The 19,138-nt window shown below is 41.4% G+C and overlaps 1 protein-coding gene across 1 annotated transcript in view; it reads right to left on the reverse strand.

Moving 5' to 3' along the window:
• TTBK1 (tau tubulin kinase 1) overlaps positions 1-19,138 on the reverse strand; it is a 94,743-nt gene that overhangs the window by 59,686 nt on the left and 15,919 nt on the right. Inside the window, exons 2-3 of the mRNA XM_060272250.1 lie at positions 18,204-18,365; positions 66-213 (exon numbers count right to left, since the gene is read on the reverse strand). Of these exons, the coding sequence (XP_060128233.1) occupies positions 66-213; positions 18,204-18,311 (256 nt within the window). The 5' untranslated portion in view covers positions 18,312-18,365. The remainder of the gene's footprint in view (positions 1-65; positions 214-18,203; positions 18,366-19,138) is intronic.

Here is a 19,138-nt window from a genome sequence, read left to right on the forward strand (position 1 = left end):
GGTGGACAAGATATGAAAACACAAGCTCTAGAAACTTACATTTCCAAAACAACTTTACTTCTTACCTTGTAGCTTTTTTAGGACAGCCACCTCCATCTTGAGAACTTGCTTTGGCTGCTGCGCTGACTCCACCTTCAGGGCCACATTCTCACGGGTCAAAAGATCCATTGCCTCATAAATCTCTCCAAAGCCACCACCACCAATCTTCTTCAGCTAAACGGGAGAAGAAACATTATCATGCTTGGCAGAATGGGTTTTCCACTGACTGAGAAGAATAAAATTAGATTTGGTCATAATACTGAAAGCCAAACCACACAACTAAATAAGTGACTTCACAAACGCAAGAAAGCAGCCAAAATGGTTTTGCTCTGAAAAATAGAGAGAGGTTAAAATAGGACACAACATATACATTCCTACCCAACAGATATCTGAATCATGTCCCTGTTTGAGCAAGGTGAAAGTTACCTTAGTTCATGGGAGAAGTCTGCCCAGGATAGGCAGCCTGGCTGTGTTTGACAAAGAGAGGCAGAGCAACATCTCTCTTATTGCTGCAATGCATTTCGCAAATTTGAATCAGAAAGCCTTTGCAAACCTCCCAAAAGTAAACATTGGCAGACTTTTGCCATATCAAAAATGCATGAAGGTAGATTGTGAACTGCCTTGAGACCTGCGAGGTATAGCGTGGTATATAAATTTTATTATTATTATTATTATTATTAGTGTTGTTGTTGTTCACTGGCTCCAATATATGGTTTATTTTCTACTTGCTACAAGATGATCATTGTTTTTCAAACAGTGGGCCTTTGGCCATGTTGAGGTGGGGCTCAGTGTCACAGTCCTCCCTTGCTTGCCTCTCCTGTGCCCTAACAATGTTGTGGTCTTTTGGCTGGAACAATGCAAACAAACTGGAAGTGGAAATGAAGGGGATAAGAGAGGGAAACTGTTACATGAGGCAGAAGTGAATGTACAGTGGTACCTCGAGTTACAGATGCTTCAGGTTACAGACGCTTCAGGTTACAGACTCCGCTAACCCAGAAATAGTACCTTGGGTTAAGAACTTTGCTTCAGGATGAGAACAGAAATCGCGTGACGGCAGCGGGAGGCCCCATTAGCTAAAGTGGTACCTCAGGTTAAGAACAGTTTCAGATTAAGAACAGACCTCCAGAACGAATTAAGTTCTTAACCCGAGGTACCACTGTAAATGGAAGTCGAATAAAGTGTCAATTTGGTGGAGTGGAGGGGGAAAGGCACAAATTGACAATGAAAGGAAAATGGGAGAAGAAATTACAGATTATGGGTTAAAATGCATGTGAGGTTCGGAAGGGAAAAACAGAAAAGAAAAGCCTTCTCCCCTTAGAATTTCTGAACCAGTAAATTCTGCCCAAAGTGGAGAAGTTGTCACAAGACCTCCAGAGCAAAAATCTGTATGCAACTCCTTGCCACAAGGAAAATGCCATGGCAAACAATTTAGCAATATCCAACCTGGGTTAGCTATCAATAGAAAGTGCCAGTAATTGCCAGCTTGTTACACCAAACCCTTCCTCTCCAACTATTTTGTGGCCTACGTTGGCCTCTGTAATTTTAGCCATCTCAAGTGGGTCCTGGGAGTAAACTACTGCTCTAGATGGCTATACCTTCCGACTAATCACAGGCTTTTTACAAGGCACTGACAAACTACCGGTAATATAGAACAGAACTACAACTGAGGCACTGCATTGATTTCTAACAAATACATAAAACATTCCTGGAAATAAGATTTGGAGCTTCTACAAATATGTAATGGCATGATACTGCGTGCAATATGATTTAACATTATAGCACACACTGCTTGATGACCTAGAACAACTATTCTGGCCGCTAGCATCCAACCTCAGTTCAAGATGCTGATGCTGATCCACACAACCCGTGTTCTCCAAATACCTTAGGAAATGTGTGCCCTGCACACCTTTGCTCCTAATTAGATGAGGCAAGGAGGTCCTGATTAGTATTGCACCTCTGTTACTAAAACATAATGCAGGATTTCTCAGCAGCCATTCCCAACTCTATAGGGTTGATGAGGATAAGCCTGATAAGCCCAACACTGCCAGTCTTCAGAAACGTTATAAACCAGCCTTTGCCAGCTAAATGGCCCCACAGAGTTTTTGGACCTCAACTCCCAACAATCCCAGCCAGCACAGCTGGACACCTGGCTGGTGAAGGCTGCTGTAAACCATTCCTTTTCTCAAAGGTCTGTTATGAACACTTAGGGTTTATCCACATTTACTTTTCCTCCATGCTTTTCAGGCAAGTTCTGCTCTTTAAAGCCCTGTGTCCAAGCACTCCTTTTTTTTCTTTTCCTCTGAAGCTTTCCCAGTGAAAATTTGCTCTTTAGAGCTGAATCAGAGCAAATAGCAATCAGCAACCTGAACTGCAATTTGTTACACTTCAGCTTTAAAAGAGCGAGTTTTCACGGGGGGAACTCCGGGGGGGGGGGGGGAGAGCAATTGGACATGGAACTTGAAGGAGCAGACCTTGCCTGGAAAGAGCAGGGCAAAAGTTAAGTGTGGATAAGCCCTCAAACAGCTTCTGGAAACATTTATCTGGTGGATTTCATGCATGGGCTTTTAAAGCATCCCTGGGTTGTTTTAATGCTGTATTTTACTTTTCTACCATTTATTATATGCCATTCTGAGCTCTTGGGTAGCTGTGGTAAAAAATAAGTAAAATACCTAAATAATCCCAACTGTCCATAGATCCTTGCATCATTGCATCATCTGAGCTGAATGCAAGTTAATCCTAGTTCAGGACAGAATGTTTCTCTATTGCTTCTCTATTCTCTGACAATCCTTAAGAAAGGGGACTGCAAAGAAAATCTTTCTTGGCATGATTGCACAATTTTTCTCTTAGGAAATGAGCAGAATTCAGTAGACTGAATTCTACCACAGCAACCAACCCTAAAGTGTTTTTTTCTGGACCTCTGGTGCCTCTGGGCACCACAGCACCCTCAGGCACCCCCTTGGTAACAACCCACACCCATTCAATAAAACAAAAACAAAACAAAACAAAAAATGGTTATTTGGCAAGGGAGTTGTCTGTTGTGCTGGGTAGAAGATGTTGCCTGCTTTCTTTCTTTTGTCTGTGGTGGTTGTTGTTTGTTTAGGGATGTGATGCTTTGCTTGCCGACGAGTCTGAGTGTTATAATTTTGTGGGGGGTTTTACTGTAAAATTGATATGTTGTGATGCCCATTTCCAAATATGCTCCCCAGGACGAGAAAGGCTGGGGGCACATGGTCTGTTTTTTTAATTTTTATGTAAAATAGAAACAATCTGAGTTCATAATCAGAAATGGTTTAATGAGTTAAAACAAGAGTCACAAACCTTTTCAGACCACAAAGATCACATTTTGAATTTAGATAATGTGCTGTGGGCGCCAGTCACAAAATGGCAGCGATGGGGTATGGCAGAACACAAAATTAGAGAGGGTACAGTTATTGCTGCTTCACCCACTCCCCTTCAGTTGTCAAAAAATACATGATAGCCACCAACCCACTGCCCATGGGCACCAGCTAGCAATTACTTTCAACCACAAGCTCATATGACAATTGAACTCTTCACTATACACTTTCAAACTGAAACTGGAAATCAACACCAATTAACAAGCCATTATTTCACACCAATTAATGTCTGATATGAAAATGTCCCTCCTCCTGCTTCCCTATTACAGCACTATAGGAGAACCAAATAGCTTTTGAAAACAAACAAGCATGCCTTTAACTCCCAACCACACAGATTAAAAATTGTCCTCAATAATTAAAATTGGTTTTTACTTGTTAATCAATGAATCCAGCCAAGCACTTTTAAGCCCAGCCGATTTCAATGGGAAAATTAAATCCTTGCTCAGCTCTCTTCTCACAAAAGTCAATGGGGCTTGGATATGTTCGCTTTTGACTGGATACTACCAAAAAAGGGAAATATAGCACTTGGGGCTACAATCCTGTGCACCTTTACCTGAGAGTAGGTTCTACTGAATAAATTGGGACTTAATTCTAAGTAAATGTAAATAGGATTGGACTCTAATCTTGGTCTGTCAAACCAAGTATTTCATTCTTTGTTTTTCTTATATACCCCATGATTTCTCTTCTGTATAGTATCCCTGAATTATTCTTCCATATAATATTTTTATCCTGTTTCATTTAAAACTAGTTATAAAAAAGGGAGATATAAAAAAGGGAGATTTTCATAAAGGAGCTGTCCACCACCTCAAGCTAGAAGTGCATTCCATACGACAACCACCTGAAAGTGTGATGTGAAATCCCACTGAAGAGATGGATAACACAGGGGCCACTTTCCTATACACAGGTCAATTGCAATTCAGGATAAAGTGCTGAGCTCAACTCTTTACAGTAAGGTAAAAATGAAATATACACCTTGTCTCCCAGAGAGCCTTACACTGGTTATTGCCGCCTCGAAATAAAATACGTGCCTACTTCTGCAGCACCCTCAAGCTCTTTTCAACACACACAAAAGAGGATGGGGGGGATAAATAACAGAAGGACACAGAGGAAAGGTGTTTTATGGGCAGCGGCTGAACCCACCTGAACCTCTGCTTTGCTCTTTAAAGCCTTATAGGGAAAAGCAAGGTCTACTTTGAGGCTCTTTGTATGATTCAGTTTTCTACTGGGGTGGGGTGAGGGTCTTCTTCCCATTACAATCACTTCTTATTACCAGGATAATCTTGACATCAACCGATTGAGAGGATATCATAAACACATAAATTTGAACACATGTATTCATGGAAACAAGCACCTATCTTAACACTGTGGAACTGATCAAAGATCATGCTCAGTAGTTACATTTTACTGGGGGGGACGGGACTTTGAGAAGTGATCATGGCGGGGGTGGGTGGGGGGCAAAGCTAACTACTTAGTATGACCTGCTAGCAGCTTCTCCCTCCAGACTCTCCTTTCTCCATTGGGTTGGCAACTATGTGGCCAAAGTGCTTAGAGCTTGGGTGAGTAATCCACGGGCCTAATTTTACGCAAGTGTGGGGAGCCAAGAGGGAGAAAAGGATCCTCTCCACTCTCAGCATGCAGTCTCTGACACAGGGGTCAGCAACCTTTTTCAGCCGTGGGCCGGTCCACCACCCCTCAGACCATGTGGTGGGCCAGACAATTTTTTTGGGGGGGGGGGAATGAATGAATTCCTATGCCCCACAAATAACCCAGAGATGCATTTTAAATAAAAGCACACATTCTGCTCATGCAAAAACTCCAGGCAGGCCCCACAAATAACCCAGTGATGCATTTTAAATAAAAGGACACATTCTACTCATGTAAAAACATGCTGGTTCCTGGACCATCTGTGGGCCAGACTGAGAAGGCGATTGGGCCGCATCCGGCCCACGGGCCTTAGGTTGCCTACCTCTGCTCTGACAGATTACACCAAGGGAATGTGACCCGCCACAGAAAAAGTTTCCCAATCCTGAGCTACTCATTACCTGTGGGCTGCCAGTTGCTACCCCTAATATTAACTGGATTTAGCGGCTATGGTACATTTTATCTAATGGAGTTGTTTGTTTTAAGTCCAAAGGGGTTCAAGGACAAACTCAACAAGCTTATAATTAAAAACTAGAAATTCAAAACTATTCTTCTTATTCTCTTCTGTCCATAGCTTAGGAAACTTAAATAAAGCTATCCACTATGAATGAGCCACACTGAACAGTTGGAAAGGCAAAGGTTTGCATTCACCACTGGGCAGCTAAGCATCAAAGATGACTTGGAATCAGGGAAAATGTCAACTTTTCTACCTCCTTATATGCTCAATACACATCACAATGTACTACGTTGCCTTCTTGATCCATGCTATGTAGGTATATTCATCAGGGTGGATAAAAATCAATGATTTTTTTAAAAAAATCAAAAAAATCGGATTTTTTTTATTTAAATCGGATTTTTTTGATTTAAATCGATTTTTTTGCTTTAAATTGGATTTTTTTAAATAAAATGCTTTTTGAGGAAAGAATATTACCATCCAAAGGTTATTCCATCATGAAATAAATATTAGTTTTTTTTAATTATGTAGTATAAGGTTGTATATGTTTAATTTATGGGGTAAATAAATTCCATTAATCCATTCACCTCTTCCAGAGGTTTTTGTAAGATTATTGGGCAGTTTCTCTGCCTACAAGATACTATCACAGGTGCTTGGTTTACTTTTGCAGTTCTCAAAACTGAATTTGACTCAACAGAGATCACATGCCTCTTCTTCACAGCAAAAATGTTATAACATGAACAGAGTTGAGAAAAAGACCTTAATCCTATTGTTCTACAAACCTATGAATACAGAAGCAACCCCTTCAGTGCTAAGTTTCATGAAGTTCAGTGAATAGAATAGAAACAATATTTTTCTGATTGTTTGGACAGTATTTAAGTTTTTCATGTGTAGGCTGGGCTGACAGTCTAAGTTTCTTAAAATATATATATTTTGTTTTTGTTTAGCCAAATTAGTTAACAAACATGGATGTTTGTTTAAGCAAATAACATTTGCTGAAATGTTATTGTTTCAGTTGAATAAATCTATTTAAATTGTTATTATTAAGGTAATGATTATTTTTCTCCTTCCTAAGTACAACAGTAAAGTTGTCCAAATATGAATGATTAACCTATTAAACTGGGGATAAAAAAACTAATATGAAAAGTTGTTATTCTAAAAATCTTCATCTACTTGCATAATAAAGTTATACCAGCAAGAATTAGTCTTTATGATTTAAATCAACTGTGATTTAAATCAAGCCTTACTGACTAGTGATTTAAATCGTGATTTAAATCGTGATTTAAATCAGTTTGATTTAAATCAAATCCACCCTGATATTCATCAACTCCTAAAAGTTAGGAACATTTTTTATCTGCAGTTGAACTTAAGGTGGGCTGCAAAGAAGAAAGGAAATAACTGGAGCACACTTATAAGTGCTGCCCTGATAATTTCCTTTGAAGTTGGTTAACCTGACACCCACCTGTCAAAGCGGCCCATGGTGGGAGGTAGGGGCACTTGGGAACCAGCCAAATCCTATTTCTCCACTCCTGTCTGGTTAAGCAGAGAGGAGAGTCAGGGGAAGCAGTAATTTCGCCATAGAGGTCCCACCCCATTAGCTGGCCCGGAAACGGCAAATGTAGAGTGGGGGAGGGGGAGAGATTCCCAGTATTGTGGCACAAAACAATTATATTGTCCTAGAGCAAGACCCTTATGACTAATATCCTGCTCAATGTAAAGGCTTCCTTGCAACTGAAGCCAAGGGGCTTTGAAAGTGGCCTTGCTAGAAAGCCACATATAATGAGGTGGGGAAAGGAGAGGAACAAGGCCCTTTGGTGACTTCCAACAGTTAAAGAGGGAGCCAGGAATCTCAGATTATGACTGAGTAGAAGTAACCACATTTTTACTGACACTCTCTCTTCACCCCACACCCTTCCACACACTGCTCCTATAGCACTGACATGTTATGTTTCCATTCACAACCCTTCAATAGCTATCCTAGACTTCGTTGGGACTGCCTTTTGGCTCACGAACAATCTTTTGCTTAACCGTATTTCACCTTTTATCTAGGGCTCCATCACAGAGCATGTTAATATAACTTCATGAATATTAAAGCCAGTGTACTATGAACTGCTGACAACCCTGCTCAGCAAGGGCAAATATAAATAAAAGGAGTGTGCATCTGAATCATGTCAATCACAGTCAATCTGGCTGGCAAAAAGAAGTGACCAAGCAGACTTGAAGAACTATTGATCACTGAACCACCTCCCCCCACAACAAAAATCTGCACGTCTATGGCAGGATCTCTGCCAAGGATTCTCTCTTTTAAAGCAAATTATACTGACCAAATACTTAACCAGTTCCATGGCTGGGAAGATATGCAATGATAGAGGTTCCCACTGGGTATGTCAACTCTAAATTGTGAAAGAAAACCTTTCAGCCAACTCTAATCAAACCAGCATAGCCAACATTATACTTAATTACAAGACATGACATAAATCATCTAGACAATTGAAGACTACAATCAGTGGTGGTGTCACTTTGCAGTCTCAGATAGATGTATGGTGTTTTATAGGCCAGAACAATGCCCCACTAAAGCATTGTCTCTGTTTCCTGAGCCGGAAGTCTTCTGAATTACAAAAATAGTGACACAAATGACGAATGTTGTAAGCTACCTGCAGCTTGCTGATATAACCACTGAGGCCCAAACTTCACATTACAAGGAATTCATAGCTGCCACCAACAGAAGCAGCCCAGCAGATCCTTAATCACAATTATTTGTGGATTTACAAACTGCATTTCAACTCACCTGAATCCTGAAACTGGAGAACTATACAGGAAAGCGTCATATAACCCTGCTGCCTCCTTCAAGGAGGAAGGCACCAGCCCCATCCACCATGCAAAGATGGGTTTACTCCCTGGACTCATCCAGCCAACTCCTCTTGGCTAGTTCAAATTAACTATGCTTGGCAGGTCAAAGGAGCATGCTGTGGGCCAAACTGCTGCAAGCATCTTGTCCATGTCCTCATGCTTCTTCAACTGAAACCAATCCCACGAGATGTTCTGTCAAACACCTCACCTGGCTCTGCAATAACAGCAGCATTCAACTAAAGATAGAGATGATTTTATCCTCAGAATGCCTGGGGAACTTGTCACAACAGGCCTCTACGTTGCAGGCTACTCCAGATGGAGATGGCAAAGTAAGCCTTCTTTGTCACCTTTACCATGTTGCAATAGGCATAGCTATGCACTCTAGTAAGTGTCCGATCAGCTTCAAATTGAGTCTTACACCACGTGTTCTAGCCTTCATCCAACTTTTTTTATAGCTTGGAGCTCCCTGGAAAACTGAGGAGCTCTCTCTAGACTACAGAGTGTCAGAAAGGGCACTTGGAAGCAACCATGTCAACAGCCCAGCACATCTCACCATTCCGTAGCAAGACCAATGCCTTGACAGGATTGCTAGCTCTGGCTTCTGGAAAATCCTTCAAAGCATTCAGGAATCCCTCAACTTTTTAAAGTCACCAAGGGTGGGTTATCCTAATAGGTCCCACCATGGAGGGTTCTTCAGACCTTTGTGATGAACAATGTCACCTTGTGTGCCATACATAGAAAGGCTACCATCATAAAACTCAAGACAGGGAGCTATGTAACATAGTGGCTAAGGGACTTGCAGGTTAAAATGTCGCCTTTGCCTTGAACTCATTGGGTAGTCTTCAGGAAGCCACTAACAACACACCATCTGCAACACAGGGATAATCTTGCTGGCCTACCTTGCAGGATTGTTCTAATAATTATTGAGATACAGTATGTGAATGTAAATGAAGCACTCTGAACATTCTACTGCACTATACCAATTCCAGGTAGTATGAATATTAAAATCTCTCTTAGGATGCAGGGAGATGTTGCAAAGCAATTCAAAGCATATATAAACACTCCCTCGCTGCAAGACAAAAACATGTGAGATATCACAAGACTAAGCAATGGAGAGGACAACCTGTCTGGACATGGTTTCTGCTTCCAAAGAAACAGCATTTAGTTTAGTGGTACTACTTATGTCAGCAGTGAGGTAATCCCAGCTGAGGCGGTTAATGCTGATGTGAACACACCGTGTCTGTTGACAAAGTACCAAGACTGTTATTGGCATAATATGGAGAAACTGCTAGCAACATGTTCATCTTCATCTTTGCACTGGATGACCTAGCTGGGTATCAGGACATCAATTCAAACTACATGATAGCAAATGTTGCACAGTGTTCATGTCTTACTTTTGTTGACTAGGAAAATTCCTAGTCGGATGGCATATAGCCTAATGCCATACGAGTTCACTCAAAAATAATTCCCATTGAATTCAATGGCAGTTACTTCCACAATTATTCCATTGTATTTCTGCTCTAATCTTTGAGGCAAGGAAAACTGTTCTTCCTGTGCTCTGAATTACATCTTTACATTACATATTTATCTCTCTCTTTTTTGAGCTAAAAGATCCACAAGACAGCTAAGAACATTTTTAAATGAAGCACTGCTGTATGTCTTATTTACAGGGGATATGATAGAAAATTAGAGGAGTGCATCTAAGATCAAACAAGGGATTGTGAAATCTGAAAGTTAGTAAAATAATAATCATGTTTTCTAATATTTTATAATGGAATATTCTGAATTTGTGGCAGCACAAGAACCACTAGCTGGGGGGTGGAGTGGGGAGGCTACCAGACTTGAAGTCTGAAAATATTTTCTAGAGGAAAAATTAAATACATCAGAACAAAGTATTTTCTAATAATTGCTGAGGGTGCTCTCTTTTTAAATTCAGTAGCAAAAACTGTTTTGTCTTTATTTTTTAAAACAAAAATGTGTGCTATTCTCCATCCTTCTTTTTTGAAATTACCAGTCTCTACTGTCAGCAATCTGAAACTCAAATGATTAGAAAGTGACTAGAAATTGAACTGTCACCCTGTTAAATGAGAAGAACTAACATCTCCATTTATCAAAAATACTGACAGCATGCAATATCTAGAGGAAAGTGTGATAGATATATTAAAATGATATAAAAATTGTGACTGTTTCACTGCTGGAATGGTGCCAGATCCAAGCACTGAAAAGTACAGTGGTACCTCGGTTTACAAACACAATTGGTTCCGGAAGTCCGTACTTAACCTGAAGCGTACTTAACCTGAAGCGAACTTTCCCATTGAAAGTAATGGAAAGTGGATTAATCCGTTCCAGACAGGTCTGCGGAGTACTTAAACTGAAAGTACTCAAACCGAGGCGTACTTAAACCAACGTATGTCTGTATACGGAAAGGTCCCAGCCAGAGCCCATTATTATGAAAATGGCACAATCAATAAAGTGTTTGGGGCCATGTCTGCAAAGCTACTGATTTGGGGTCCAAGCATCATTTTTAAGTGATTCTGATAAGACATGAAACTATTTAACCCATGCTGGTCTCTGCAAGGCCATGTTGCCAAATACCGGTGTGGTCCACATGGCTGGCTTCCAACAGTAAACATGCGAGAATTATCAAAGAAAAATGTGCTGATGAGGAAAAATGACATGACTTCTCAAGTGAAGTTCCTGTGCTTCTGGAAAAGCATCACAGCACTTATAAAACAGTGCAGCAAGGTGCTATGTGGAAAATCTCTTAAAAACTAGAGCTGTTCACAAATCAATTCTCAAATTTTTCCACCCTATCCATTTGTAGAGAAATTGAGAAGTATTTGACAGTGGAATGGTCTCCCTCAGGAAGTTGTAGATTCTCCTTCCTTGGAGGTTTTTAAGCAAAGGTTGGATGGCAAATTGTCATAGATGTTTTAGCTGAGATTCCTACATTGCAGAGGGTTGGACTAGATGACCCTTGGGGTCCCTTCCAATTCTACGATTCTATTATTTACCAAATTTCTCCAGCAGTTTTTCAGAGACTAGGCTCACTATTAGCAGCAGCACAATACTCTGTGTGCTGCTAGTGGTTGGAGTTTCTGTCTTGCAAGTAGCTGCAACGGCAATTATGTTGGCAGCCTGGCCACACTTTTGTTCTCCACAATGCCTTGGACCTAGCACCATTCTGGTTTGGGGGTATGTGTGGCAGTCACCCAAAAAAATGGTCTCTCTTAGCCTAAACTATCTCAAATGGCTAGTGTGAGGATAAAAGAGTGGCAGGGGGAGGTCATAAGCATTACCCTGAGATTCTTGGAAGAAAGGTAGGATAAAAATGGCGCCAGGAAAGATTCCTTACGCAGTCTTCGTGCTACTCTCCCAGAGGAAGGAGGGATTAAGGATCCCAAAAGGGGATCCATTGACAGTCTCTTGCCACCGTAGTGAATGAGTGTGTGTGTATAGCAAAGTATGAAGTACCATTGTAAGTTTTACCAGTGCTATTATCAGCTTTAAACATTTCACCAAAAAACCCTGTGGACTTCCTTCTCAGAAGGATGGTGGGAGCACTGCTTGAATTCTGAGGGACAGAGAAATAAGCCAGGGCTCAGGTCTGTGTGTAAGTTCTACTCCTTCATGCCAAGTAGGTAGCGAAAGGCTGCTTTTATTGTATATTAATTCATTGCTATTTATTTAAAGTATGGGCATGGCCCCAGTTGGAAGGTGGTGGTTCTAGATTGGCATGCTTAGTGAAGGAGGGCTGGGCCTACTCACTGTATGCTGCCTTGAGTTTCATTGTAAGGAACACGACTAACAAATATAATTAAATAATAAAACCCTGTGAGAATTGTTCTCTACTTAAACCCAGTGCAGTGTCCAGTGTTATTCAGTTTATTAACAAAAATGTTTGGCAAATGTAGCGCTCATAGGTATAAACACCAGTACTACTTCAAAACTCTTTTAGTCTTTAATTCTTTATTGTGTGGTGTGCTTAACATATCCCATTTGGGCACACACTATCTTTTATTCCCCAACTGTACATCATTAGGGTACTTTTGAAATATTTTTGGTGACATCCTTCCTTCCCTCAGGCTATCCTTCTCTTCTGGACTATCAATCATCAGTTCAAGCAAAAGCACCTGCTCAGCAACCATCTGGTACAGTTGCTGCTGCTTCATTTTAATTATTTCTTCCTGGTTGCCCTAGGGATTCATACGTTGAACATAAATGGGCCTGCCTCAGAACACATTTGTCCAAAAGTGAAGCTGGATGACTGCAGGCAAACTTCTTATTATTGTCATGTTAACTAATGTCATCTGGAGTTCAGCTGAAACAGCCATTAACAAAAGGCCCAAATTGCAGGTATTGTATGCAGATATGTGAACCTATAGACGGAGAACTCCTAAAAATGGGGAAGCAACACTCGGAGCAGGCACTTAACCTTTCCCCTACCTGCTTTTATTAGGAAACAAACTGCCAACCACTGCCTTCCTCCTTAAGAGCAAACATTTAGAACAGGGAAGAAGTATCTTCAGATATTCATATTGTCCCCTCCAGAAGTATAGTTTTCCTCTTTTAAAATGCCATCTTGTTACAGTTACGTTATCAAGACCCCTGCTCCCAAGTCATCCGCAGGAATTGTACAACATTCCTGCAGATTTGGGCTTTCCACTCATTTGATGACCTTAGCTAGAATAACTGGGCAAATAAACAAGTTGCTTCGAACAGCAGTAATTGTTAGGTGACCTGGAACTCCCTCCCACAGCAGTACATGTATAATGTCATATATCCCTGCCACTTCAACACACTGATCAAAACTCATCTTCCCTGTGAACCCTTTGGCAAGTGCCTGGAGCATTGCAAGCTTCAAAGGACACTGGACACCTGATCTCTTCTGATGGTTGCAGTGCTCTGTCTACCTTCCCATTCAGGTACTGCTCAAAATGTTAATTCCCAATGGCTTCCCTCTCGCCCTTTTCTTCAGGAAAGCCAAGGGAAGTCCAGTTCAAGGCAACTGGATGACCTTATAACTAAAGATCTCAAAAGGCTTCCAATTTTTGGTCAGGACAATTTTAAAAGGCCTGATCTAAGTTTACTGCTGAGCAGAAATCACACTCAGGTGGGAGAGAGAAAGAGAGTGAGGAATACGGATATCCTTTCCTCTATCCTAAATGCCATCAACTCCTTGGTAATTGTGTAATCAGTTTTCATAAAAATGCCCATTCCCAAATTCAGACCTTTGGTGTGATCCAGCTGGAATGTTATTATGTTCTTAAGGGAGCTATCTGTGCTGGCTCAAAAAGCTAAATACATTTCTTTGCCACTGAAGTAAACAACAATTAAGACATAGCACCAGTCTTCATTCACTGGCTTACAGACACAGTTTGAGTCGAAGTCAGGAGTATCAACTTACGCATTGATTTTTTATCAGAGATTTGATCAGGGAGAGATGGAGATAAGACTTAAACAGAAATAACAGTGTAAAGCAGCAGCAAAGAAAGCTAATGCTATTCTAGGCTGCATCAACTGAAATATAGTGTCCAGATCAAAGGAAGTAATAGTACCACTCTATTCTGCCTTGGTCAGACCACACCTGCAATACTGTGTCCAAATCTGGGCACTACAATTTAGAAAGGATGTTGACAAGCTGGAATGTGTGCAGAAGAAGGCAACTAAGATGATCAAGAGTCTAGAGGCCAAGCCTAATGAGGAATGATTGAAGGAGCTGGGTATGTTTAACCTGGGAAAGAGGAGACTGAGAGGAGCTATGATAGCCATCTTCAAATATATCAAGGGCTGTCACATGGAAGATGGAGCAAGCTTGTTTTCTCCTGCTCTTGAGGGCAGGACTCGAACCAATGGCTTCAACTTACAAGAAAGGGGATTCCAACTAAACATAAGGAAAAACTTTCTGACAATAAGAACTGTTCACCAGTGGAGCAGACTCCCATTAGAGGTGGTGGACACTCCTTCCTTGGAAGTTTTTAAGCAGAGGTTGGATGGCAATCTGTCATGGATGCTTCAGCTGGGACTCCTGCATTGTAGGGGGTTGGACCACTAGATCAGTGTTTCCCAACCTTGTGCCTCCAGATGTTTTGGGACTACAACTCCCATCATCTCTAGCTAGCAAGACCAGTGGTCAGGAATGATGGGAATTGTAGTCCGAAAACAGCTGGAGGCACAAGGTTGGGAAACATTGCACTAGATGACCCTTGTGGGTACCATCCAACTCTATGATTCTATGTTCCACTTCAAAAGATATTGGCAGCCAGGGTGGCATGTCCCATTTTGCTGTTTGAGGAGAAATGGGAAATGCAGCTTTCCTCCTGCTGCTGCCACCATACTTGTTCTTGTCATCACCCACTGTACAACCACCACACACCTTGCTGTTCTCTCACTTCAAACAAAATCCATAAACGGGAGAGGAAATGATGGCTTAAGTTTGTACTGCAGGTACCCAAGGAGTCTCATTCACACCTATACTGCTAGAATTTTTGCTGTAGTGGGCAAACAAGGAAATTAAACAAAGGTTTATTAAAGCAATTTGAAAAATTGCTTATTATCATAAACTAGTATATGGCACTTTAGACAGCTTTCACATGTAACCGAAGAAATAGAAATCTATCACTCTGACACAAGAGTAAATATAAAACATAAAGTGAAATCCACGGATCCCTTTGACACAACAAATCAACTGCACTTTGCAATAAATATCCCTGTAATTAAGCTAAAACCTACACCCAAAGTCCAATTCATGATTGCATACAAGCTCAAAAGATTTTAATGGAAAAGCATAATATTTTAACTTAACTCAGGACTATGCAGATTATATAGATTTTTTGAAGGACAAGTCCCCTGAGGCAACATGATAAGGGAAAGGGAACAGAAAGTGAGATCAGGATGTGCAAAGAATCTTGCTGTTTCTTGCACCAAAAGGATGCTAGCTTTTCAAAATGCTTAAATGAAAAATGCTTAAATGAAGGTTTTATTTAAGCATTTTTCATTTAAACATTTTGAAAAGCTAGCATCCTTTCGGTGCAAGAAACAGCAAGAATCTTAATTTTGGCATATTGAGCCTTTACCTACAAAAATAATATGCTTAATTCAGTGTGCCACTGAACAATTGAATACAACAGAAGCTGATATTGCTGGCAGCGTGCCAGACACTTCAGAACCCAGCAAGCATGAAAGCCACATTAGCAGTTGACCTCCTCAGCTGCAGTTCATGTATTCTGAAGGAACACAAACAGTGTGGATGGAAAGCAAAAAACAGCTCCCAATTACCCTGTTGCAGACAAATCCGAAAAAGTACAAGATACCTGCACCTCACTGAGATGTTGCACATTTATTAGCTGAGAGAGCAGAGGCTTGCTGCATTAGTTGCTAGACAGAAATAGGACAAGCAGCAGTGCACCAAGCAGAAACCTGGCAGCAACATTACATTTGGGACATGGTGAAGTCACTACCCACACCATCTATCACTCTGTCAGCTCTCCTGTAAGATTTGGTGAAAAGCATAATGAATGCATGGTAAGGTGTTGTTTCCTGTTTCAAAGGGAGCAGCTAGCTCTACTATTTTCTCAAGATAAACCAGTTGTAAAAACGCTCCCTTATGGTGTTGACTGGGAGAGAAGGGCCTGACAGCGCACAGATGGGTGGTACAGCAAATCTCTTAATTGGATAAATATTAAGTGAATGGATGAATGCAGCCCTAATGGATATGAATGACAAAGGGAGGAGGGGAGGGCAAACAAGGAATCATCCATTCCTTCTTCCTTGAAGGCAGTTCAGGTCATTTCTTTCTGCTGTTGCTGTTTGCAGCCCTGTTGCGCATGCAGCACACAAGTCTACCAGTTTGAACTTGTCTTAGCAGTATCCGGAAAGGGACTCCTTACATGAAGCAATTCAGAGGAAATATACAACCCACTTCACAGACTCTTTTCCTCAGAGTTCAATTTTCCCTAACAATCAGAAGGGCAGACACAGGGAAATTCAGCTTGAACACACAGACCTAAAGTAGTCACCCACTGTTCCACAAGGCGCATTATGAAGGCTCTGGTTGCAAAAGCTTATAAGGAAGTGCCAATCTGAATAATTATATCATCATCAAATTAGAGAAAGTAATAACTGAGGTTATTCCATACTAATAACAAACCCCCCTTTCCCAAGTGCCAATTCTTATGTGACTAAAATGGCATTCCCACAAAAGAGGGAATATCAACAGGCTGAGGACAGCTCCAAGGTTTACAGAACTACGAAAAAACTTTGAGCGAGGAGTGGGGGGCGGAACCAAGCAAGGAAGACTTGAATCATCCCAATGAAGATCAAGCATATTCAGTGGCTATGACATGATAGTTGGGGTGGGGTGGGGGAACGGATTGGAAAACTGAGGGTGGGGGAGTGGAATGGAGTATCATGGGAAAGGGCCTAGATGGCATCCTGAACAGGAGTACTCTGCACTGCAACATTTTATTGCAGGACCCGCTTGAAAAATAAGTAAAACAAACAATACATTTAAAAAACTTTGACAGCACTTAAGATTATCCAGCTGCTGCTATAGTAATTATGGCCCCACAGGTAGAGATTAAATAGAAAGGAGCTATAGAGTTGCAGAACAGCCACCTAGAATCAATCTCTGCATGGGCACACTGTCTTTGTTTCTCATTCTGATGGCATTATTAAGGATGTACATACCATATTGGCCCAAATATAAGCCGCACCCCCAAATAAGCCACACTTTTAAAATTTGGCGGCTAGGGGGAGCCTTGGGAGCAGCAGGCAGACTGGACGCCATTGCCCCATGTTGCCGGGCTGCTTCCTGGGTTGGGGGGGGGGAGCTGTGCTGCTTTGCTGGTGGCATAAGGTCACGAATATAAGCCGCACTTTAACTTTTCATGATCAGAATTGGGGGGGGGGAGTGCAGCTTATATTTGGGCCAATACAGTATAATCAGTCTGAGGAAACATGATGGTAGAAAATGGAATTCGCTGTTTCTTAAGATATGCTGGGTCTAGGCAATTATTATTATTATTTATTATACCACCACTATTATTTATACTACTACTACTACTACTATTTATTCAACTTATATTCTGCCCTTTATCAAAAGATCCCAGGGTGGTGTACAACATTAAGAACACATTTTTCAGAGCATCAATAATAAAAATGTAATAAAAAGTATAACAACATATAACATAATAATGAAATAATCATAATGATCCCACCCACCCAGCTTTAACAGGCCATATTTAATGATGAAAGGCCTGGGTAAAGAGAAATGTTTATATGGGCCTTTATATGTTAAAAATCAACACTGGAATCTGTCCAAAGACAACAGGGAACTAGTACTGGTGGCTGGAGCAGTGATGCAATACTCTCCAGTTGACCTGCCTCCCACACCTCTCTCAGCACAAGATAAGTCACCATGTTCTCCACCAGCTGCAGCTTCCTTAAATCAGGCATGCAGAAACTTCTGCTCTCTGGATGTTGTTGGACTGCAAGTCCCATCAGCCCCAGTCATCATGGCCAATCATCAGGGATGTGAGGAGTTGTAGTCCCAACATCATTTGAAGAGTGCCTGGTGAATTCATTACAATGAGCCACTGGTCAATGGTACGTTCGTTACAATTAAGACCTTTCTTTCTTTCCTTCCTTCCTTCTTATAAAAAACCCCACTGAAACCAAGTATTCACAAGCTCCTAGAGGCATCAAAGCAGCCAGTCACACAGAGCAGGATTCAGGTAACTGGAACAAACCCATGTAAAAGGGTAGCTTGAGAATAAGACATTCCATCATGGCTAGAAGAGATGCAGAGAGAGGAAAATACTCACCACTTTCCAACGGTCCTTCACCACATAGTTGGCCGGCAGAATGTCGACCTGCTCCCCTCCCCCACTCATGATTGGTTCGTCCTTGATAGCAGCTGCTAGGCACTGCATTTGCCAGCCAGAGAATATTTTAGTAGCAGCTCCCAATTTAAACGAGCCATTTATCTAAGGAAGAAGAGGGAAAACACATACACACGAAAGGGGAGAGAGGAAAAACATAAAAGAATTAATGCAGGTCATCACAGGCAGATCATGCTGGTGAAACAACCCCAGTTTAGACCCAGTGAAAGGAAGTAGCACTAGGAAGGTGGCAAACTCACCTCGGGGTCAGAGCGCAGCTTGCAACAAGCCTTGCTGGCGCAAGCAATTGCCCTCTTTACAAAATCCTCAGCGGTCTTCATGCACAAAATTAGCAGAAGCATCCATGCTGTGAGTCCGCAGCACAAACTTAAAAGTAGTGAGTAGTGAAAAGTTACTGGCTTACACCATGCAGGGTGCTTTGGGGGAGGCGGTGGGGAATTGAAAGCCAGCAACTCAAAAGACAGGCCGGAGCCAACTTCTTGGATATTGTCCGAGTACCACAACGGTGACAGCAACACCCTAAGAGCTAAATCTGTTCCAAGAGCATAAATGATCTCACTGAACTAAACAGATGACTTCTCTTGAAACAGCCACTCAGCTGACCAAGGATTGCCAGGTCCCGCACACAGCAAGATCCAAGGTGTGCTCTTTAGAGTGTGAGCTTTAAGAATGGCTATCTCCATGAGACAGCCAAGCAGAGAAAAGAATATGTTCAGAACTGCTTCAGCCCTCGGTATATCAGTCTTCTTTGGACTAAGAGGCCCTATAAACAGTTATGTAAAATACAGGTTTCAACCCAGGTCCTCACCATGCTTACTCAGAAGTGCTGTTAATTTGGATGGTTCTCGTTTCAAAGA

The sequence above is a fragment of the Zootoca vivipara genome, chromosome 3, assembly GCF_963506605.1.
Source record: "Zootoca vivipara chromosome 3, rZooViv1.1, whole genome shotgun sequence".
Lineage (NCBI taxonomy): Eukaryota > Metazoa > Chordata > Lepidosauria > Squamata > Lacertidae > Zootoca > Zootoca vivipara.